The sequence below is a fragment of the Rattus norvegicus genome, chromosome 14, assembly GCF_036323735.1.
Source record: "Rattus norvegicus strain BN/NHsdMcwi chromosome 14, GRCr8, whole genome shotgun sequence".
In the NCBI taxonomy this organism is placed as follows: Eukaryota; Metazoa; Chordata; class Mammalia; order Rodentia; family Muridae; genus Rattus; species Rattus norvegicus.
Genome location: NC_086032.1, coordinates 9,415,254 through 9,436,751, shown reverse-complemented (window position 1 = coordinate 9,436,751; position 21,498 = coordinate 9,415,254). Strand labels below are relative to the sequence as shown.

The window sequence follows — 21,498 nt, the reverse complement described above, 5'->3', positions numbered from 1 at the left end:
AAATGCCAATGTTGTGGCTCCCGAAAGAAACACAACTCCCTAAACTGCTGGACACCACCAGCCAACCCCCACTGAGTGGGTATCTTACGTATTCTATCGGGAAATCATGGTAAGTACTAGCGGTTCCTCTAGGCCTCAGCTGCAGCCTTAGGTATAAGCAAACTCAGTCCTCTTGATACTTAAAAAAACAATAATGTTGATGTCATTACAAGGCTACTGATCCTTTGCACTCCGGACAAGTCATTCTTGATCCCCAACGTATTTCCTCCCCCCAGCTCCCAAATAAAGAGCTCTGCAGACAGAGAACCCTCCGGTACCCCCCTTCTCCTCTACCTCCAGAGGCTGCTGCTTTCTCCACCCTCCGGCTCCGAGGAGCGGGCTCCGAGGTCCCGGGCAATTTCGAGCCCGGCAGTGCTTGTTTTGCCTGTGCACCGTAGCTCTGTCCAGCTGCTTCCTTTCCCAGTTTGCCCGAAATGGAGCGCTATACAGTATTCGGGGACCCAGGAGGGAGCTGGGGTGGCGATGTCGCCGCGGCCACCGCCTCTGGTATGTCAGGGGCCGGGATTGTATTTCGAAAGATCCGCCATTTTCACCTCGTCATCACCATCACAGCTCAGCAGCTTCCCCCAACAGCCGAGCCCCGGCCGCCGCCGCCGCCGCCGCCAGTCACCTCCCCCTTCCTCCAGCTCCCGCCCCGGCCCGCCCTCCCGAGCAGCGCACACCCACATATCCGGGGAAACCTCCCGCCCGCCCCGGCAACCTTCAAACGCACACCGGGGGTTCCAGCGCTCACCGGCGGGTCGTGCCCACCCTATCATCCCAGGACCAGACACACGGCTCCTGTGAGCCCCGAGGAACGCCACAGGGAGTCGAGATACCTGCGGATTCCAAGGCCGGGATGTTGATTAGGAGGGCAAGCCATGTGGACTCTGACACAAGAACCGTAAAGCCCCAAACTTTCATTTCCAGAAAAATACTTCAGAGAGATGGTAGACCATATTCCATGTACATTTCAGAGTCACCGGAGAGCTGTAACGTCACTCGCCAAGGTTGGCATTCTACTCCACCCACAGAACTACTTTGACAGTATGGCTATTTCTATATGCATGCTTGACTTTTCCGACACTCCTTAAATTACAGGCGCTGATCCTGCAGGCGGCCGTCTCCCCCCACCCCTTAATCTTTAAGAATAAAGTTCTGAACTGTTTTCCTCTCCACTTAACTTTGACCATTTCTGCCCATGAACACCATTACATCCATTTGTCGTTAGTTTAAGATACACAAGCGCTACTAAAATTAAACTGTATTGATTCAACTGTGTAATCATTCATAATCATCAACTTCTCACATACAGAAAACACAGCTCTTCGCTAGAATCCTTTACCAACTGGTTTTAGGATCTAAATTTCCAAATTAAAAACCATCTGCTACTGATAACACTTGTTCAATTCGGGGTGGGGTGGGGGATCAGCTTGCTTTAGAACAAGATTCCGAAATAACCTATCCACCCCTTTCGTTCCTCTCATTATGTAGTCTAATAAGTTCCTAAAAGGGGATATAAGTAATTAATCATGTAAGGAATGAGAACATATAAGCTGCAAGGTTTGATAGGACCAGCATTCCCCCAAAATTTTGGCTTCAGAAAGCCTTAATAATTGCCAGCTCAAAAGCTTTATTCTTTATCATTCAGCTACACTATGAGCTCTAAAAGACCTCACTGAAACGAGCAAACTGAATAATAACAACTATTCTACTGTCTTAAGTTTACCTAAGAATAAGGAAGAAGCAGAAGCCATTTCATTTCCCTACCTTGTTTGAATGACAACTCCATATAAAAGTCAAGCAGGCTCGGGCTTAATCAAGGGCTGTCTCCCACCCACTCCAGCGCGTTTCTACAGAGAGCCCGCTAGAGGCTGAGCACAGTGTAAGGGGTTCCCAGGTTCTTCATCTTTCAACTTTATTCCCCACCAACAGCCGGGTCCACCGGCACTCGGATGGTTGTTTACCGTTGCTTGGCCAGGCTGAGTCCCAGCCCGCTCCCTTCCCCCGTGCACCGCGGGGACACTATGACATTTGGCTGGTGGGCTTCGCGAGGGAAACGGACACACAGCCAGAGGAGTCCATACAAAGGGGCGTAGGAAGAACGCGGCGCCGGGCAGCAGCGAAAGGAGGCGCTGGTACGAAATGACACAGCAGCAAAACAGGTTCCCAGAAGCCCGGGGCCGGCGGCCGCTTCCCGGGCCTCGCCGAGAGCCTGTCAACAGCCGCCGGGCCCTTCCTCCCGAGCGCGGGGCGGGCGGCGCCGGCCCCGCCGACTGACAGCCGCGCTCTCGGGTGCCAGCGGCTCGCGGCCGCACCCCGAGGACCCTCCCGTCCGCTGCGGCCCACCGGCCCGGCTGCCCCGGAGCCGGCCGGCGCTCTCTGCCCGCGCGGCCGCCCGGAGCGCGGGCCCGGCGCTGGTTCCCGCCGCTCAGCCCGGGTCTCCCGAGCTGACACTCACCCGAGCCGGCGGCGCCGCCGCCTCCTTCTCGCGCCGCGCTCCCCGGGCTCCCAGCAGCCGCGGCGGCGGCGGCGCCTCCGAAACACAGACCCGGGTTTGTTCAAAATCACGCGCCCAGCGCCATTCCACCGCCGCATCCCATAATACGCCGGGCCGCCCCGCCCCGCCCGCGCGCCGCCCCGCCCGCCCCTGCGCCGCCCCGCCCCCGCCGGTGGCCCGCGACCCGCCCCTTCCGCGACCCGCCCCGCCCCCTGGCAACCCGAGTCGCGTCATTGCGCAAGGCTTGGGGAGCGCTGTCGGGTTCCACGTGACTCCTCCTGGGGCCTCCGTCAAAGGGAAGGCGGGGAACACCAAGTGGGTTCGTGCCTCTCGCTTTGTGACTAGACCATGGTAGGTGCGGTTTCCAGCGCGCCCCCGCTTGATGATGCGCTTGAGTGGGGAGGGAGTAGACATCCTTTCTCAAATGCTAAATCTCTTTCGGGTTTAGACGAAAAGGTTGCAAGGGGCGCCAAAAAGCTCCCGAGAGGAGCGCGCAGAGCTAAACTTACCTTGGAAGGGAGTTTTTGATCATTTGTTCTGCAACGCGGCACACATCTTAACTAATACAATATGGATTCTTTGTATCCAATCATCTTTCCCTTCATTCCCTGGGATATTTATAAATCCAAGAGATTTTAAGAAGACCTTACAACCCATGAAACTACCTGGGGAACCTCACGGAGGAGGCGGAAGATGAAGCTATCGTTTTTTTTTCCAATCAAGTATTCCTGGCTTTAAGTTCTGGTGCCTCCACTAATTCCTATCTAACCTGTTTCTTTTCCCGTCTACCAAATAAAAATAACTCCCCAGAGTTCAGACAGCTAAATAAAAGCGAGTGGGGGAGGGGTCAAGTGGCTACGAGGTAATGGCCTCAAATGTTAGTTCTCTAAGACTATAACCCGCCTTTAGCAAGCATGAAATTAGCATAGGCTTGGAAGTGCAAGTGAGAACGTTGGAGAAAATACATGATTTTATTGAGGATCAGTATTGTGAGCTCAGTTTATGAGAAACCTTGAGAACTAAGCCAGAAATCCTGGTCCATTGACTGGGGGTACTGTGAGGGCATCTCTAGAAGGAAGAAAGATGAGAGACAGAGGCCCCAAATTTAGATAATCCCCACCCCCACACCTCATCCTGGTAGAAAAATCCTGAGTTCCTTCCACCAAGCTGACACAATTCTGAAAGCTTTGCCACAAAACATCGCCTAAGAAGTCAGGGTAGGGGCTGGAGATTTAGCTCAGTGGTAGAGCGCTTACCTAGGAAGCGCAAGGCCCTGGGTTCGGTCCCCAGCTCTGGGTTCGGTCCCCAGCTCCGGAAAAAAAGAACCAAAAAAAAAAAAAAAAAAAAAAGAAAGAAGTCAGGGGTCATGGCAACATCCCGCTTTTTACTGTAGCTTTTTTACAAAGACTAAAAGGACTATTGCAGTTTCATCAATGTCAGCAATCTGGTTGGAAATAAAAAGGGGAGGGGGTTGGGGATTTAGCTCAGTGGTAGAGCGCTTGCCTAGCAAGCACAAGGCCCTGGGTTCATTCCCCAGCTCTAAAAAAAAAAAAAAAAAAAAAAAAAAAATTCACACCGGGACACAGTGTTTAGTATATGTAGAGAATGGTAGTTTTACAGTGGTCAGTATGCTAGTGTAACCTATTGAAGGGGGAAACGTGGTATCTAGGGATGCATTCTATAACACTCAGCAACTGTGCTGAATATTATAATTCTTAGAAGGAGCTGGAGAGATGTCTCCATGTTTAAGACTGTGGTTAGGTCCTGCAAAGGACCTAAGCTCAGCCACATCAGGCAACTTACAAGGCCTGTGACTCCAGCTTTGGAGAATCCAACATCCTTTTCTAGCCTTGGAGGGCACCGCATTTATGTGCCCACACCACAGACAGATACACGGATATACACATAACGTAAAATAAAATCTTAAAAACAAATAAAAGTCATATACAATCAAGAATAAAATAAATCTTTTAGCTGGCAGGGTGGCCCACCCCACATCCTAGCTTTTTGAACCCAGCACTCAGACTGGATTTCTCAGTAAGATACCACCTGGGAACACACACACACACACACACACACACACACACACACACACCACACGACATTTCCTTCCTTGAATCAAGATTCCAGGACAGTGGCCAGGGCTACACAGAGAAACTTGTCTTGGAAAAATAAAATACAATTAAAAAAACAGCAACAGGGTCTGGAGAGATGGCTCAGCGGTTAAAAGCACAGGCTGCTCTTCCAGAGGTCCTGAGTTAAATCCCAGCAACCACATGGTGGCTCACAACCATCTGTAATGGGATCTGATGCCTCTTCTGGTGTGTCTGAAGACAGCTACAGTGTACTTATATATAATAAATAAATAAATCTTTAAAAAAAAAAAAAGCAGCAACAGGCTAGGAAGTGGTGGCACACCCCTTGGATCCCAGCACTCAGGTGGGCAGAGGCAAGTAGATCTCTGTGAGTTCAAGTCCAGCGTGGTCTACAGAGCCAGTTCGAGGACAGGCAAGGCGACACAAACAAACCATTTCAAAAAATTAAATAGATAAAAAAAAATGTGGGGTTGGGGATTTAGCTCAGTGGTAGAGCGCTTGCCTAGGAAGCGCAAGGCCCTGGGTTCGATCCCCAGCTCCGAAAAAAAGAACCAAAAAGAAAAAAAAATGTAAAGATCTGCAACAACATATATTATAATAAAATGACAGGGGCATCCCCATTATTACAAGATCTTTACCAAGAGTTTGAGTCTAGCCGGGGAATGCACTACTTTAATGCCAGAACTCTTGGAAGGTAGAGGCAGGTGGATCTCTGTGAGTCCAAGGCCAGCCTGGTCTACATAGGGAATTCCTGGACAGCCAGGGTTGCATAGTAAGACCCTGTCTCAAACAACAACAACAAAAACAGCTAGATAAGTACGTGAGCATGTAGGGGTGGGATGGCTCGACAGGTGGACGCTTACCACCAAGCATGACACCTGAGCTCACCCCCTAGAACCCACAAGGAGGGAAAGAGCCAGCTCCTACGAGTCGTCCTTAACCGGTCCACTTATTCCATGGCATACACGGGCCCCACCACAAAGGAATTAATGTAATTTTTTAAATGTTTAGACATAAGAGCTGGGTTTTTTTTTTAACATTATTCATGGTGACTAAAGCTAAAAAAAAGTAAGAAATACAAATATTACAAAGATTAGTATTTATTAAAAATAATCACGAATAGCTCAGGTTGGCTGATCTCTGCCTCCACATGGTCTGAACTGAAATCCCAGCCCTGCCATCTAGTATCTGTGAGAATTTAGGCAACTTCCTTCTGTGAGTGTCTCAGCATCCTTTTTGGGGTTTTGGTTTTCTGTTTTTTGTTTTTGTTTTTCATTTTTTTCCCTCTTTGCAGTTTTTAACTTTATTTTTTTAAACATTTATAAAAATACTGCACGGGGCTGGAGAGATGGCTCAGTGGTTAAGAGCACTGATTGCTCTTCCAGAGGTCCTGAGTTCAAATCCCAGCAAGCACATGGTGGCTCACAACCATCTGTGATGAGATCCGATGCCCTCTTCTGGTGTATCTGAAGACAGCTACAGTGTACTCATATAATACATAAATCTTTAAAATAAAAAAACAATGCACATAATCACATGTCCGTTCCCTTCACTGCTGCCACAGCCAGAACTGGGACTGGTGACTGGGACTGGTGACTGGGGCTGCTGACTCTGGTGGCCAGCTGTGCTGCCGCCCTCTCTATGATGACTTTCTAGACCTTGGAAGAAACGAGAAAGGTGAGCAATCTTCAATTTGTTTCAGAAGAAAGAAAAATGGTGCTGGGTGTTGAACTCCCAGCTTACCGAGTGTGTAGAAAGTATGCTACCAATGAGCTAAAGCCAGAGTCTGACGGAGTCTGATGGATAGCGGTTCTGAGGAACATGGAACGAAAGCACAGAAGCAGGCTGAGGTAGGTGAGAGTTGGCTAGAGTTCTCAGAAAACAAAATGAAACAGTACTGAGTTCCTATGACGTTAGACACTAAGCGTCTACAACTGCAGATCAGTTCAAAAGACTACTCAGAGATCCCCGGTTGTGCCAGCCTCTGGCCTGAAGTCCAAGATGTCTATAGCGGTAGCCAACAGAAATGTGTTACCTTCTACTTTGACGTATTTTTCATTATCTTGTGACTTTGTTGTTGTTGTTGTTGTTGTTTTTAAACAGGACCTTCTTTGTGTCACTCCAGGCTTGCCTTGGACTTGTGGCAATCCAACTACCTCAGCCTCCTGGGCACTGGGATTACAGGCATGTTCTCCCATGTGCAGATTCAGCATGCTACCCTTTTTAACACAACACCTGATGATCCCTTAACAAAACCGAAAGGCTTCTGGGAGCTTATGACAAATCCATTTAGTGGGGAAAACTGGCACAATGTGACATGAAATTAGTATTTTTATGGCACTATCGTACAACATCCATATATATCAGTAGAGAAGTAACAATTATTTGTTTTGGATTCTTGAGACGGGGTCTTCCTAAGTAACCCACGCTGGCTTTGAATTTACAGTGGATTTCCTGCTTTCTGCTTTACGAGATGCTGGGATTAGAGGTCTATGCCACCACGCCTGGCAGTTGAATTATGGTTTTGATTGCTACCAAAAAGATCGAACATAACTTTGAAGAGACGCATGTTAGAATTTAGCCGTGGTGATGTTTCAGAAGGTCTAAATGTGTATCATGCACGTAAACTTACAATACAAACATGACGGATCACGACCTGGAAGTCTTAAGCCAGATAACTTTCCTCTCCATGTTGCTTGGCAACAGAAAGGATAGTAAACAGTTGGGTTCTCCAATGTAGGAACCCAGGCCTGTGGTTGAGTGCCTTTGCTCTGTTTATTTTCATTCTGGGCTCTAAGCTGTAGGGCATTAGCTAACATGGGATGGATTGTGGGGACAGAAAAAGATCCAGCAGAAGCATGACGTCTTTTGCCCACTCCCAAACAATTAACGTACTACCACTTCCGCCCAGGTACCGCTGACTGAAATAACTCGTGCAGATGAAGTGTAATATTAGTGATGTGAAAGAAATACATTCCTGAGGGGTTGGGGATTTAGCTCAGTGGTAGAGCGCTTGCCTAGCAAGCGCAAGGCCCTGGGTTCGGTCCCCAGCTCCGAAAAAAAAAAATAAATAAATAAATAAATACATAAATGATTTTTTTTAAAGATTTGTTTATTTTATGGATGTTTTGTCTCCACGTACACCGTGTACACCAGAAGGTGACATCAGATCCAATAAGGCTAAAATAGTTACAGATGGTTGTGAGACACCATGTGGATGCTGGGAATTGAACTCAAGACCTATGGGAGAGCAGCCAGTGTTCTTAACCGTTGAACCATCTGTTCAGCCCATAAGTAAATTACTAGAGAAATGCCTTCTTAAATGTCAAAGGGTATGAAGGTATAGTTTTAGTACAGAGGTAGAGGCAGGAGGATCAAGAGTCTGTGGTCAGCCTCACTCAAAAAACAAAGTAAAACAAACACAGAGAACAGAGACCTCTGCTAGTTCCTGCTCCTGAGGAAACCATCCTGAAGGGTTTGCCTTTGTTCTTGATGGCTTATGTCTGGTACCTAGGAACACATAAAACACAGGCAAATCACATGTGTCGGCCACAGAGCCTAGGTATTCTTCCCGTGAACCTCTTTTCTGTAGCAAGTTAAATATGTCCTAGATGGCTTGTCTTCCTGAGACACTGGTCAGACGACTTGAACCATTTGCTAATAAAAGAGATTCCTCAAGAGCAGGCATTGGCACATTAAAGCTTATAAACCAAGTCCAACTCGTGGCTTTTCTCTCATGCCGCAAACTAAGAACTGTGGGATTTTTTTTGTTGTTTTAATTGTTTTTCTTTTTTTTTTTTTATCTTCATAAGTGTGCCCATGTGTTTTTTTATCTGGCGAACCATCTCACCAGCCCCAAAATTACTTTAAATTTTATTTTTATTGCCTTCCATTATGTGCATGTGTGCATCTATGTGTGGGTATATGCACGAGTTTAGGTGCCCAAGAAGACCAAAGCTGTTAGCCCTCCTGGTCCTGGAGGTACAGACAGGTGGAAGCCCGGAGCGGGTGCTGGGAACCGAACTTGGGTCCACGGTGGGAACAGTACTCACTTTTAACTTCAGAGCCACCTCTTCAGCCCCTCCCAGCCACTCAGATTTATATCTATGAATTGCTCTTGCTTGATTTCCAGCCTCACATAGATAGACCCCTTTTGCATCTTTTTCATTACTGCATGGCTTCTTTGACTCGGTAGAACATTTTTAAAATCCGTACTGTCGCCTGTGTTTGTAGTTTCTCCCTTGTTAATGCTGAGTGTCTGATTGAACAAAAGCCCTGGACTTTGTTTCTTTGCTCTCCTGACAATGGATACGTGGGTTTTTCCACTGCTGGCCATTATAAACAGTCAAAACATCTTCAGCTGAGTATACTTAAGAAAACCATTAGTTCTTTCTTTTGGTGTATCTGCGTGTACATGTATGTGAAGGTCAGAGGTCAAATGAGGTGTCATACTTGGGGAGTTGCATACCTTGATTTCCCACCAATTAGGCAAGGCTGCCACCCAGTGAGCCCCACAGATCCTCCTGACTCAGTTGTCCAGTGCTGGGATTTCAAGTTCATCTCACCACGCCTGGCTTTTATGTGGGTCCTGGGGATCCCACCTGGACTCTCACGTTCATGTAGCAAGTGCTATCTTCTCTGTCCTCCCAAATCATGGTTTCTAGGAAAAACTATGTTCATATGTTGAAGGAAATATGGAAAGGATATTTGGGGGAGGGGCATGGTCTTTAATATGTAACCTTGGCTGGCCTGGGAGTCTCTATGCAGATCAGGCTGCTCTTGAACTCACAGAGACCTGCCTGCCTCTTGTCTTCCTAGTACTGGGGTTAGAGGTACACCATACCTGCCTGGAGAAGATATCATAAAACACAAGGCAGACACGAGGAAGGTGGAAATTATGATGAAGAATAAAAGTCACTAGGAAGATAAATCTAAAAAGCCCGAGTTGTCTGGAAAGAAAAGGAAGAGAAAACAGAAAGGTGATAATTAAACAAATGCTTTTAAAAATGTCCCTCCCTCAAATACAGACTTGCATCTGCCTGCGTTCCCCGGCGATGCGTGTGGAAAGACGCGCCTAGGCACGCCCTGGGTTAGTCTTCATAAAGAGAAGAGCTTTAAAATGTTTTATTTCTCAGAAGTTAGAAGAGGGAGGGGCTGATGAGAGATATCTGTGGTGCTCTGTGGCTTTGACTTCTCACCAAATCCCCTGGAAGCTACACAGGACAAAGCGGTCAGCTTGGCCCAAATTCCACTGCAGAGTCAGGTGACGGAGAACATGCAAACCTTCACAAACATGCCTCTCATGGACTTCCTATTAGGGCTCACTAGGAGTGAACGCTAAAATAGGAGAGGCACTTGTGACGGCCAGTTAAGTGTCAACTTGACATAAGCTAGATTCATCGTAAAGAGGAAACCTCTATGGAGAAAATGCCTCCATAAGATCCAGCTGTAGGATATTTTCTTAATTAGTGATTGACAATGGTGTGTGTGTGTGTGTGTGTGTGTGTGTGTGTGTGTGTGTGTGTGTGTGTGTGTGTGTGTGTGTGTGTGTGTGTGTGTGTGTGTGTGTGTGTGTGTGTGTGTGCACCCCTCCACAGCCTCTGCATTAGCTCCTGTGTCTCCAGGTTCCAGTCCTACTTGGGTTCCTGTCCTGACTTCCTTCAGTGATGGACCTTGAAACCCTTTCCTCCCCAGGTTTCTTTTGGTCATGATGTTTCATCACAGAAACAGTAATACAAGCTGTAACTACGTGGTTGTGAAGTGTGAGGCCTGAGAATCAGGTGAGGTTACCTGGTTCTCACAGCCAGACCATGTGTTTATTGAGGCTACTTTCTTCAAATTGAAACATTACTTCCTGAAGGAAAGCTTCTGAAGATTCAGGCAGTGAAACTTTTGCAAACCTCAGAAAAAAAAATAAATAAAATTCACCCATCTCAGGAAGTTCCTGAAACTTACAAGATTCACAAGGTCCCCCTCCCCAAGATTGTGATCAGAAACTGTTGCTGGGGAAAGGAAAACCTTGAACCAGCTGAGTTGTATCTGTGTTATACAGGGGTGGATGCAGCCTTTTTGGGTTGTCTCTGGTGCTGTTGTGAACTTTAGATAATGCAGCTGCCTTTCCTGTCCACGTTTCTGCAATAATCCTGCACCTATACTCTTATAAATAACACTAATTTTAATTCATTTGCTGGTGCGTTAAGCTCATGTTGGGTGCATTCTTTCTTTGGACTGTCAGTGGCACACTATTGTATGAATAGAAGTTCTTTCCTCTCTCCAGGAAAAGTTACGTGGCATCCTGTCTCAATAAATAAATGAACAAAATAAGGAGTGACTGACTAAATGAATGAATAAAAATAAAAATGGAAAGAAATAAAACAGTTTCAAAAACCAGAACTGGACAGTGAGGAGTCAGGAGAAAAGGTGCTTAAGTTCCAGCCCTGAAACCTATCTGGAGGTAAGCAGAGAGAACAGGCTCCCCAGAGTTGTCTCTGACCTCCACATGCATGTATGGTGCATGTGACCTCTTCTTGCTAATAAACACACACAGGTCTCATCAAGTTAGGGATACGGGGGAAGAGGAATCTGAAGTAGGTAATTTACTTCAAATACCCAAGGCAGGGGAGGAGAACAACAATGTAACAGACTTAAAACACAACTGTTACAGATCGCTGAAAAGACTAAGGATACCTAGAAAATGCTGACTGAAGTGAAACCAAATTATCCATTTAGCTTGATGAAACCAGTGAACTTGGTGAGTAGAGCAGGCAGTTAACTGGTTCTAAAAGTTTGGGGGGCGGGGAGGGGAAGGACTGAAGAGAAATAACTTTCTAAGAATTGTCCTTTGTTTAGTTGAAATGAAGGCACAGCAGGGGAACTGGAGAGAAGGCTCGCTGGGCAGGTGGTTTGATCCACAGCAGCCAGTCCAATGGCTCACAACCTTCTGTAACTCCAGCAGCTCTGAGGGGTCCCAAGCCTTCTTCTGTCTCCTAATGGCATGCAAGGAAGGAAGCAACAGAAAACGTGTTCTTGTTGAGTATTAGAGAATGTTTACTAGTGAGTGTTAGAACCATCAATTAAACGGAATTTAGGGATAGTACAGTTTTTCCCACTTCACTTAGTTTGCGCTTGTGCACCTGTGGAAGGCAGAGGAAGACTTGCAGGGATACATTGTCTCCTTCCACCTTGGGGACCAGAGATTAAACTGAGATTGGCAGGCTTGGTGCAAATGCCTTTACTTGATGAATCATATTGCCAGCCTAGCAAGCATTTTTTAAAAGCTTTAAATATACTTCCCTGCTACCAAACTGATAAGGAAGTAACATGGAGCAACATAATAATAAGATTTACGCGAGAGGCGGGACTCAGACAGTAACTTAAAAAGTGTCAAGTCTGCAAAAATGGTTCAGTGATTAAAGAGCACTGGATGCTCTTCCAGAGGACCCAGGCTCAATTTCCAATAACCAAATGGTGGCTCACATTTGCCTGTAACTCCAGTTCCAGGGAATCCAACACCCTCACACAGAAATAAGTGCAGGCAAAATACCAAATCACATTAAATAAAAATAAAAAGATTTGAAAAATTAAAAAATAATAATTAAAAAAATTTTAGAGTTAAAGATTAGTGTTGGGAATACAGCTGAGATTTACAGTACATGCCCAGCATATACAAGGCTCTAGAAAATTCCTAGCACTGGAAAAAAAAATTAAGCATTAAACCAGAAGAAAACCAGCAGGAACTAAGGAAGCCAGCAGTGCCTTAAGAGAAATAGTAAGGGCTGGAAAGATGGCTCAGTAGGAGAGCCTGCTTATCCTACAGACTACATGAGTTCAGCTCCCAGCAACCACACCAAGCAGTTAACAGCCACCTGCAAATCCAACTCGAGGGGATTTGGGACCCATTTCTGGGCTCTGCACATACACAAACGCATATCAACATATTCCTAAGAGATTTTGAAGAAAAGCGGATAAATAACTAACAATGATGATAATAGTTTCTGAAGAAAGAAACCAAAAGAGCCAGGCATAGCGGCATATGTCTATAATCAGTCCCAGCATCCAGGAGCCAGAGGCAGGAGGATCAAAAGTTCAAGTCCAGCCTGAGCTGTGTAATGAGACTCTGCTAAAAATGACAAAAACAAATAACCAAAAACCAAAACAAAACAAAGTAACCAAAGAGTAGCCTAACAGAACACTCTAACAGAGGACAGACTAGGGGAAATAGGAAAACCACACTTTGATGGAGCCCGTTTTATACCTGAGAGTGATGGAGCAGGAAGCCCAACGCTGACTCATTGTCTAGTAAAATTACTAGACTTTAGAGGAAAAATCCTGGGAGCATTTTAGGGGGAAACAAACCAATGATTTATAGCGACAGCAAAAGAGACTCGCGTCAGATGTTTTCCAGTTAGAAAATGAAAATATGTCAGTTTATAATAGTGTGTGTGTGTGTGTGTGTGTGTGTGTGTGTGTGTGTGTGTGTGTGCCTGTGCGCTCGTGAGAGCAAGCATATGTTAAGGTTCTCAGTTTCCACCATGTGTGTCCCCAGAATAGAACTCAGGCCGCCAAGCTTAGCTCCCTCACCTGCTGAGACATCTCCCTGCCCCCTCTCCTGTTTTTCTTGGTCTTCTTTCTCTAGTAATGCTAGTGCTATTGCTTGGAACCTGTTGGAAGCACAGTGAGGCAAACAGACAGAATACTCATGGGCTGGAGGGATGGCTCAGTGGTTAAGAGCACTGACTGCTCTTCCAGAGGACCTGAACCATCTGTAATGAGATCTGATGCCCTCTTCTGGTGTGTCTGAAGACAGCTACAGTGTACTTATAATAAATAAGTAAACAAACAAATAAATCTTTTTTAAAAAAAGGATAATCGTGGGATATTCTGAATCTGAGTTCCCTAATACACTTGCTAACTGGGATTCTGGGTGCAGAAATTAGAAGACACAGATGTAGGGCAGGAAAAATGGCTCAGAGGTTAAAAACTCTGGTTGAGTTCAATTCCCAGCCACCACATCATGGCTCACAGCCATCGATAATGAGATCTGCTGTCCTCTTTGGCCTGCAGGCATACACACAGTCAGAACACTGTATACATAATAAATAAATCTTGGGAGGAAGAGGAGGAGGAGGAAGAGGAAGAGAGGAGGAGGAAAACAAAGATGTAACACCAACCAAAGAGGTTATGTGCATGAACTCAAGAGTCCTTTTATTATTTTTTTTTTCTTTTTTTCGGAGCTGGGGACCAAACCCAGAGCCTTGCGATTGCTAGGCAAGCGCTCTACCACTGAGCTAAATCCCCAACCCCCGAGTCATTTTATTTTTAAAATACACATTTTCTAGTTCTGTCCCATGAAAAGGTCAAAGTTACTGATACAATAGTAAGAGCACTCCTAGCACCGGGACTTGTCATCTATTATAACCCTCCTTAGCCTAAAGGAACAGCGGCGGCGTCCGAACTGATTGTACCAGTCAGGATTAGAAAGCACAGGATGATTCTAAAACAGATGATCTCCGGCAGCACCCAAAACAAGAGGATGTGAGCATGGATGGTATGAAAGACAGCGGCACACCCGTAGGATCCTGTGAAAGACAAGGGCACAGGCACACAGCCGCACGCACTTGATCTCACAATCACATGTATTTCTTCTCCAGTTAGGCATGTTTGGGATGGGCAAGGTAATGAACACAGGGATGTACACCAGGAAGTGGGGTCCAGGACGACGACTTCCTTCTCACATCTGTAAGGAAGTGCTGAGAGGCTGGCCTGTCCAGTTGGTTGTCGGAATGGTAGATTGCTGGCCAGAGACAGCATTACTGTAGCAGAGCATGACCCAGGGGTGTTAAGATCCGCCAGGTGCTTCTCAACATCTCAACTTTTCTTTTTTTTTTTTTTTTTTTTTGGTTCTTTTTTTCGGAGCTGGGGACCGAACCCAGGGCCTTGCACTTCCTAGGTAAGCGCTCTACCACTGAGCTAAATCCCCAGCCCCTCAACTTTTCTTTTTATTTTATTGGATATTTTCAACTTTTTTTTTTAATTGTGTGTATCCGTGTGTGGCTATGTATATGAAAAGGTGAGGTGTCCACAGAGTCCAGAAGAGGGGAATCCGTTTCCCTGGAGTTACAGGCAGATGTCAGCACCTGATGTGGATGTTGGGAACTGAACCCGGGATCTCTGAGTAAGTGCTCTTAATCACTGAGTTATCTTTCCAGCCTCTTTAGCCTCCTCTCTCTCTCTCTCTCTCTCTCTCTCTCTCTCTCTCTCTCTCTCTCTCCCCGTCCTCTCCTCTCCTCCCCTCTCCTCCTCTCCTCTCCTCTCCTCTCCCCTCCCCTCCTCTTCTTCTTCTTCCTTCTCTCTCTCTCTCTCTCTCTCTCTCTCTCTCTCTCTCTCTCTCTCTCTCTGACACAGTGTCTCACTATGTAGCCACTGGCTGGCCTGGTATTCACAGAGCTCTCTCTCTGCTTCCCAAGTGCTGGGACTAAAGGCACGTGGCTCTCACCAGCCGGCTTCCCAACTTTAAATGCTCAAGAATCACTGGACGGTGGTATGTTATTGATGTGATGATTTTGATTCAGGGGGTCTGAGTTGGAAAAACTGTTACTTTTTTTTTTTGTTTGGTTTTCAGGTTCATCTTATGTCTTTGAGTATTCTGTCTGCGTGTGTGCATGTGCGTCCGTCCCATACATGCCGTGCCTGGTGCTCACAGAGACCAAAAGAGGGCATCTGATCCCTTGGAACTGGAGCTACAGACAGTTGTGAGTCACTATGTAGGTACCAGAAATCAAACTCTGGTCCACTGGAAAACAGCCAGTGTTCTCAACCAGTGAACCACCTCTCCAGCCCCCAGACTCTTTTTTTTTGCTTCTCTCAAGTCAATGTAGATGCACCTAGCAAAGTAGCTTAACTCCTTGAAACCGAGTAAGAGTCTTCTGGACCAGCAAGCTTTGCTTTTCCCTCTCAGTGATATAAGTAAAATCTGGAAACACAGCCTTTTAGACATGAACCGCAAGGAATAAGAAAGAGTCCAGCAGCCTAGGAAAAGAAATGCTTCCTCCCCTCCTGTCCTGCTTGCCTCTCCCTGGGACGGAACCCCAGGCGTTGCACCACCTAGGTCCGTTCCATGTCTCAGAGTGGCAAGTCCTTTCCATGTGAAAATGTTTAGTAAAACTGCTCTACCACAACGGAAGTCAGGAAAACCATCCTCTCAGGATAGCAGCGTTCCTCCAGGAAAGAATCCTTGACCGTGCGGCTATGTTTTTGTTCAGCAAATTACTGCCAATCTAATCCAAAGTTGAGGATGAAGAGAGGCTAAAATCTCTTTACAACTCTGAATTTTGACCACTTTAAACATGCTAGTTGTTTATATACTCCTACGTGGCCGCCGAAGAGACTGGAATTAGAGATTTTTTTTTCCCTTTGTGCCCCCCCCCCTTTAAGATTTTTGGCAAACAGGAACAAAGGCCAATGGAAAACAAAAATAAGCATGAACCATACCACATCGATACAAATTATCGCCTCATTTTAAGGCAGCTCTTTCAGATGATTTCTGGGTTGCTGCCATTAAAGATTAACATTAAGAATGCATTGGCTGGGCTGGAGAGATGGCTCAGCGGTTAAGAGCACTGGCTGCTCTTGCAGAGAACCCAGGTTCAATTCCCAGCAACTACATGGCAGCTCACGGCCATCTGTAGCTCCTATTCCAAGGGATCTGTTGTCCTCATACAGAGGACATACATGCAGGTGAAATACCACTGTACATTAAAAAGGAGGGAGGGAGGGAGGGAGGGAGGGAGGAAGGAAGAAAGGAGGAAGAAGGATGCATTGGCTGTGGCTCAGGAGGTGGCTCAGTTGGTAAAGTGTCTGCTTAGCGCTTATGAGGACCTGAGTTCACATCCCTAGCTCCTCCCACTCCCGTAAAAGCCCTGTAAAGTTGAGCATGGCGAGGTGCATGGTGGTGTGTGTAGGTGGATCCTTAGAGCTCAAACAGCCTAGCCTATTGCTGGACTCCTGCTATAACTGGGGAGCTTCCTATTTCAAAAAATAAGGTGGACAGCAGGAGAAGATTAATCACATCAGCTTCTGGTCTTCAAAAGGACAAACCACACACACACACACACACACACACACACACACACACTCACACACACACTGCATTGCCTAGCTAGGAGTGGTGTCATGTCACACACACTCACACTCACACACACACACTCACACTGCATTGCCTAGCCAGGAGTGGTGTCATGTCATACACACACACACTCACACTCACACACACACACACTCACACTGCATTGCCTATCGAGGAGTGGTGTCATGTCACACACACACACACACACACACTCACACACTCACACTCACACTGCATTGCCTAGCGAGGAGTGGTGTCATGTCACACACACACACACACACACACTCACACTCACACTGCATTGCCTATCGAGGAGTGGTGTCATGTCACACACACACACACACACACACACACTCACACTCACACTGCATTGCCTAGCGAGGAGTGGTGTCATGTCACACACACACACACACACACTCACACACTCACACTCACACTGCATTGCCTAGCAAGGAGTGGTGTCATGTCATGTGCATACCATTTCAGCAGTTGGGGAATGAAGGCTGGAGGATCAAAAGCTCAAAGTTCTCCTCAGCTATTACAAGTTAAAGGCCAACCCTGGAGACAGGAAATCCCAACTCAAAACAAACAAACGAAAACACCCACTAAAAACAAAAAGAATATACTGGTGCTAGGGACATTGCTCAGTGAGTAAGGTACCTGAGTTCAAATCCACAGTCCCTTGAGAACAGAGAAGGTGGATTACCAATTGGCTGTGCCATTTGGTGAACTTTGGGCTCAGTGAGAGGGCCCTGTCTCAGGCACACACACACACACACACACACACACACACACACACACACAGAGTGTGTTTTTATCTTGAAATGGCCAAGATCCATCTTCAGAATTTCAGAATCTGGGTTCATTTAAAGATTGATTGATTGATTGATTATTGATTGGTTGATTTATATGAGCACACTGTAGCTGTCCTCAGACACACCAGAAGAGGGCATCAGATCCCGTTACAGATGGTTGTGAGCCACCATGTGGTCGCTGGGATTTGAACTCAGGACCTCTGGAAGAGCAGTCAGTGCTCTTAACCCCTGAGCCATCTCTCCAGCCCCATCTGGGTTCATTTAATACCGGATATTCCTACGTCACCATTTGACCCTAGTGATACATACCACAGTGGTGTATTTGAGGCACATGGGTGGACAGGTGAGTCTGTGGCACATCTTCCTGAGCCTCCAAGATCATCCCTGTGTTTGTTTCCCTAAAAATAAAAAGCCTGGGGAAGACATCACCAAGGTAAACTGTGACTGGACAGGTCTGAAAAATACCGCGGGTCCGACTGTTCCACAGGCCTGGACTGATGTCACACCTTCTGCTTCTGCTTTCGTCATCGAAAACCTCAAGGACCAGCCAACAGATAGAAATAAACAAAACATTTAACAGAGTAGAATTGTCACTTTTGATAAGACTGCCAGCATTATTTGACAGACGTGGTGTTCATCCTTAGCCAGAGAAATAACTCCCAGAAAGCAATAGATTTCTGGAGACTTCCAAGGCTGTGGGCTACAATGTTGTTGTAAAAAAAGATTCATAGCGTGGCAACGGGACATCCAGGTGGTTCACTGCAAAGGAAAACGTTTAAAGAAAGAATGTTCAGGGTGCTGGAGAGGTGGCTCAGTGGTTAAGAGCACTGGCTGCTCTTCCAGAGGTCTGAGTTCAAATCCCAGCGACCACATGGTGGCTCACAGCCATCTGTAATGGGATCTGATGCCCTCTTTTGGTGTGTCTGAGGACAGCTTCAGTGCACTCATATATAGTAAATAAAGCGAAAGAAAGAAAGAAAGAAAGTAAGTAAGTAAGTAAGTTAGTTCAGGGACCTGGAGAGATGGCTCCTGAGGTCCTGAGTTTGATTCTCAGCAACCACATAGTGGCTCACAACCGTACTGGGATCTGATGTCCTCTTCTGGCCTGCAGGTGTACATGCAGATAAAGCACTGATAAAATTCTATTTTTTTTTTTTTTAAGAAAGAAAGGATGATCCAGGAGCCCAAGAAAGATTGTGATATGTTGCGTATGGAAGGAACCAGCTAGGGCAGGTTTAACAATTACTTCTAGAAAGAATACCGGGCATCAGGAAGCAAACTCTTTGAGCTTTCTGAGTATTCAAAGAAATGACAGTCAAAACAAACACGGAAAAGCCTTTGAGTGCTCAAGCCTCAGTGGATTCCAAAAAAGCCACTCAGTTACAGTAACTCTTAATTTCATCCAGCACCGTATGCTTCCACTACACCGCACGCACTTGACCCCACTGAGACCATGTATCCCGTTCTCAGTACACAGGCGTCGGGGGTTTGTGCCACAACTTCCGGGTTCTATTTTCAGAGATTTCAATTTCCTGTAGTTAATTACAGTCTGAAAAATCTGACTCGGAAAATCAGAAACAAACCACCTCCAAGTTTTAAGCAGGGCAATGTATTGACATCTGGTCCGTTCTCCAGCCATTCTTCTCTGCTCTGTTTAGGGACTGAACCACCCGGTTTGGCTCGGTGACTCAGCCCTGTGTCTGCTACTCGTCTGGAGGTCACCTGGGAGCTGTCCTGATTATCAGATCTATTATTGCTGTCCTTGCCTCCAGGTAATCTTTATTGTCCTTAGTCACACACAGAGTGCAAAGGGTCACACATGAGTGCAAAGGACGGTCCTGTCGCCCATCCTGACATGCCAAAGAGGGGTTGGTTACGTGAAAAGTGAGGTCCCAATAAGGAATAAATTTAAACACATGGAGTGTAGCTCCATAGGAAATTAGAAGCGTTGAGACTGTCGCCATGCTCGTCCTTTTATACCAGTGTGTGAATGGCACTTCCCCGCGCACGCAGGCGTGGAGGCCTTCCTACATTTGTCTGCACCTTATTTTCATGTAGCTGGAAGCTGGTGAAACTGGCTGGCCGGTGAGCCCTCAGAACCTACCTGTCGTTTATGTGGGTGCTAGGCATTCGAACTTCTGCATTACACCCTGAACTGTCTCCCCAGCCCTACATGCTGAATTTTAACAATCCCTTTTGAAAGACTTCTTATTTTTGTTTCACGTGTGTGTGTGTGTGTTTGCTCGTGTGCAGGTCCAGGAGGCCAGAGGATGGTATCGAATTCCCCGGAAGTGGAGTTATGGGAAGTTGTGAGCCATCATGGGGACGCTGGAAATCGAACCCAGGTCCTCTGCAAGGGCAGCAAGGGCTCTTAACCGCCGAGCCATCCCGCCAGTCCCTAAGAGATTTCGTGTTGTGTGTGTGTGTGTGTTTTTTTTAACATCCTGAACTTTGAGCTGATGTAAACGTGTTCAGTAAAACCACAGGAGTCCATTGCTTCACGACAAGCCCGGAAAGATTAGACTATAATTGAAAGATGGTATGACTCACAGTAGCACATACCTTCAAGCTCTTTATTTCCCCTTCAGAGAAACAAACATGAAGGAGGCTTCTTTTCAAAGAAGCAGTTTTTCAATGCGCACACTGATGAAGTTCCTTCGGGGCTTCATACTTTCACAACCAACTAAGCCAGCCAACCAATCAACAAACGAAAAAAGATGAAACAAAACCCCCAAATTAAACTAACCAAATTCGTTTTTGACCCTGCCTGACAAAGAAAAGAACTGAAACAACTAAACTACTTTCCCTTTCCTTTTGAGACAGGGTCTCGGTCTGTGTCCCAGATCGGTCTGGAGTTCTAGAAGGTCCAGGATGCATAGTCTGGGATGGCCTGAGTCCCTTTGCCCCAACAGCCTGAGTCCAGGGATCACAGGCATGAACCCCTGTGCCACACTCACTGTTCCTTGCTCCATTCCTGTTTTTCTGCCCCTAGATAACTATGTCCTTCCCCTTGGAACATTTACTTTATTTTGAGAAGTGTCTGACTCTAAAACAAAAAGTTTGTCCAACTGAAGACCTTTAAGTTGTTGCGATCTTATTTTGGGCAGCGCCGAACGGAAAGCTGAACTTTCTTCCTCAGGGAAGGCAGCTATTCTACTGCAAAGAGGGCACACAGGTAGTTAGGGGGTCAGATGGATGGGTTGTGGTAGAAACTACCAATTCCCTTCATCCCCTGTTCTCTGTGTCCATCTCTCTCCCCTACCCCCTATTCCTCTCTCTCACTCTTGGACTAGAAATTTAGTCCAGGCCCTCTGCACAATAAGCAAATGCTCTACCACTGAGGTATAATGTGTACCCTAGCCTTTAAAAAAAGATTTACTTCATGTATGTGAGTACACTGTCGCTGTCCTCAGACACACCAGAAGAGGGCATCGGATCCCATTACAGATGGTTGTGAGCCACCACGTGGTGACTGGGAATTGAACTCAGGATTTGTGGAAGAGCAGTCAGTGCTCTTAACCGCTGAGCCGTCTCTCCAGCCCCTCCTACCCCCTCTAAGTTGTCCAGGCAGGCCTCCAGAGGCCTGTGACAATAGGCTCTGTGGACTCAAAGGCTGCCCCACTGGAAAGTGAGCTTCCAGGCTCACCATAGTGATTCTTCTTGCCAAAAGAACATGATTTGAATGGTGTGGGTAACCTCTAGTTTATTTTGCTTGCCTTGCTCTGTCCCCTTCCCCAAAGAGAGAACATGCCATTTGTAACATGCCAAGATGGCAGAATGCTTCAAATTCAGTATGTGTTGTGGGTAAGTCTGCAAGAGATTGCAGTCCTAAATATAGCTGACCGGAGGGCAAAATGCTAGAATTCTCCTGATAAGTGTGATTTGGAAATATCTGCCAAAAGTTTGTACGTGCCTTGGCTCACT

General features: G+C 46.4%; 1 protein-coding gene and 1 long non-coding RNA gene across 9 annotated transcripts in view; one reads left to right on the top strand and one right to left on the bottom strand.

Moving 5' to 3' along the window:
- Positions 1–2,659, bottom strand: part of Lin54 (lin-54 DREAM MuvB core complex component) — a 79,999-nt gene extending 77,340 nt beyond the window's left edge. For 2 of the 6 annotated variants that reach the window (XM_006250658.5, XM_006250661.5), the window contains exon 1: positions 2,501–2,659. Coding sequence is in view for 2 of the 6 variants with exons in the window: in XM_006250657.5 (XP_006250719.1) it covers positions 1,810–1,831 (22 nt within the window). In the remaining 4 variants the exon portion in view is untranslated. Of the gene's footprint in view, positions 1–333; positions 468–1,809; positions 2,326–2,500 lie in introns of those variants that run through there. The other 4 variants (XM_006250659.5, XM_017599168.3, XM_006250657.5 and 1 more) reach the window with 3 other exon arrangements.
- A 99-nt stretch (positions 2,660–2,758) lies between these two features.
- LOC102550950 (uncharacterized) lies at positions 2,759–20,647 on the top strand. 3 transcript variants are annotated; one of them, XR_010057448.1, is made up of 5 exons: positions 2,759–2,890; positions 6,200–14,809; positions 15,257–15,386; positions 19,233–19,346; positions 19,828–20,647. It is a non-coding gene; the product is annotated as an uncharacterized LOC102550950 (long non-coding RNA). The 3 variants fall into 3 exon arrangements; XR_595723.4 differs by lacking the exon at positions 15,257–15,386 and having other exon boundaries at positions 6,200–6,312; XR_005493146.2 differs by lacking the exons at positions 6,200–14,809; positions 15,257–15,386.
- The last annotated feature ends 851 nt before the right edge of the window (positions 20,648–21,498 follow it).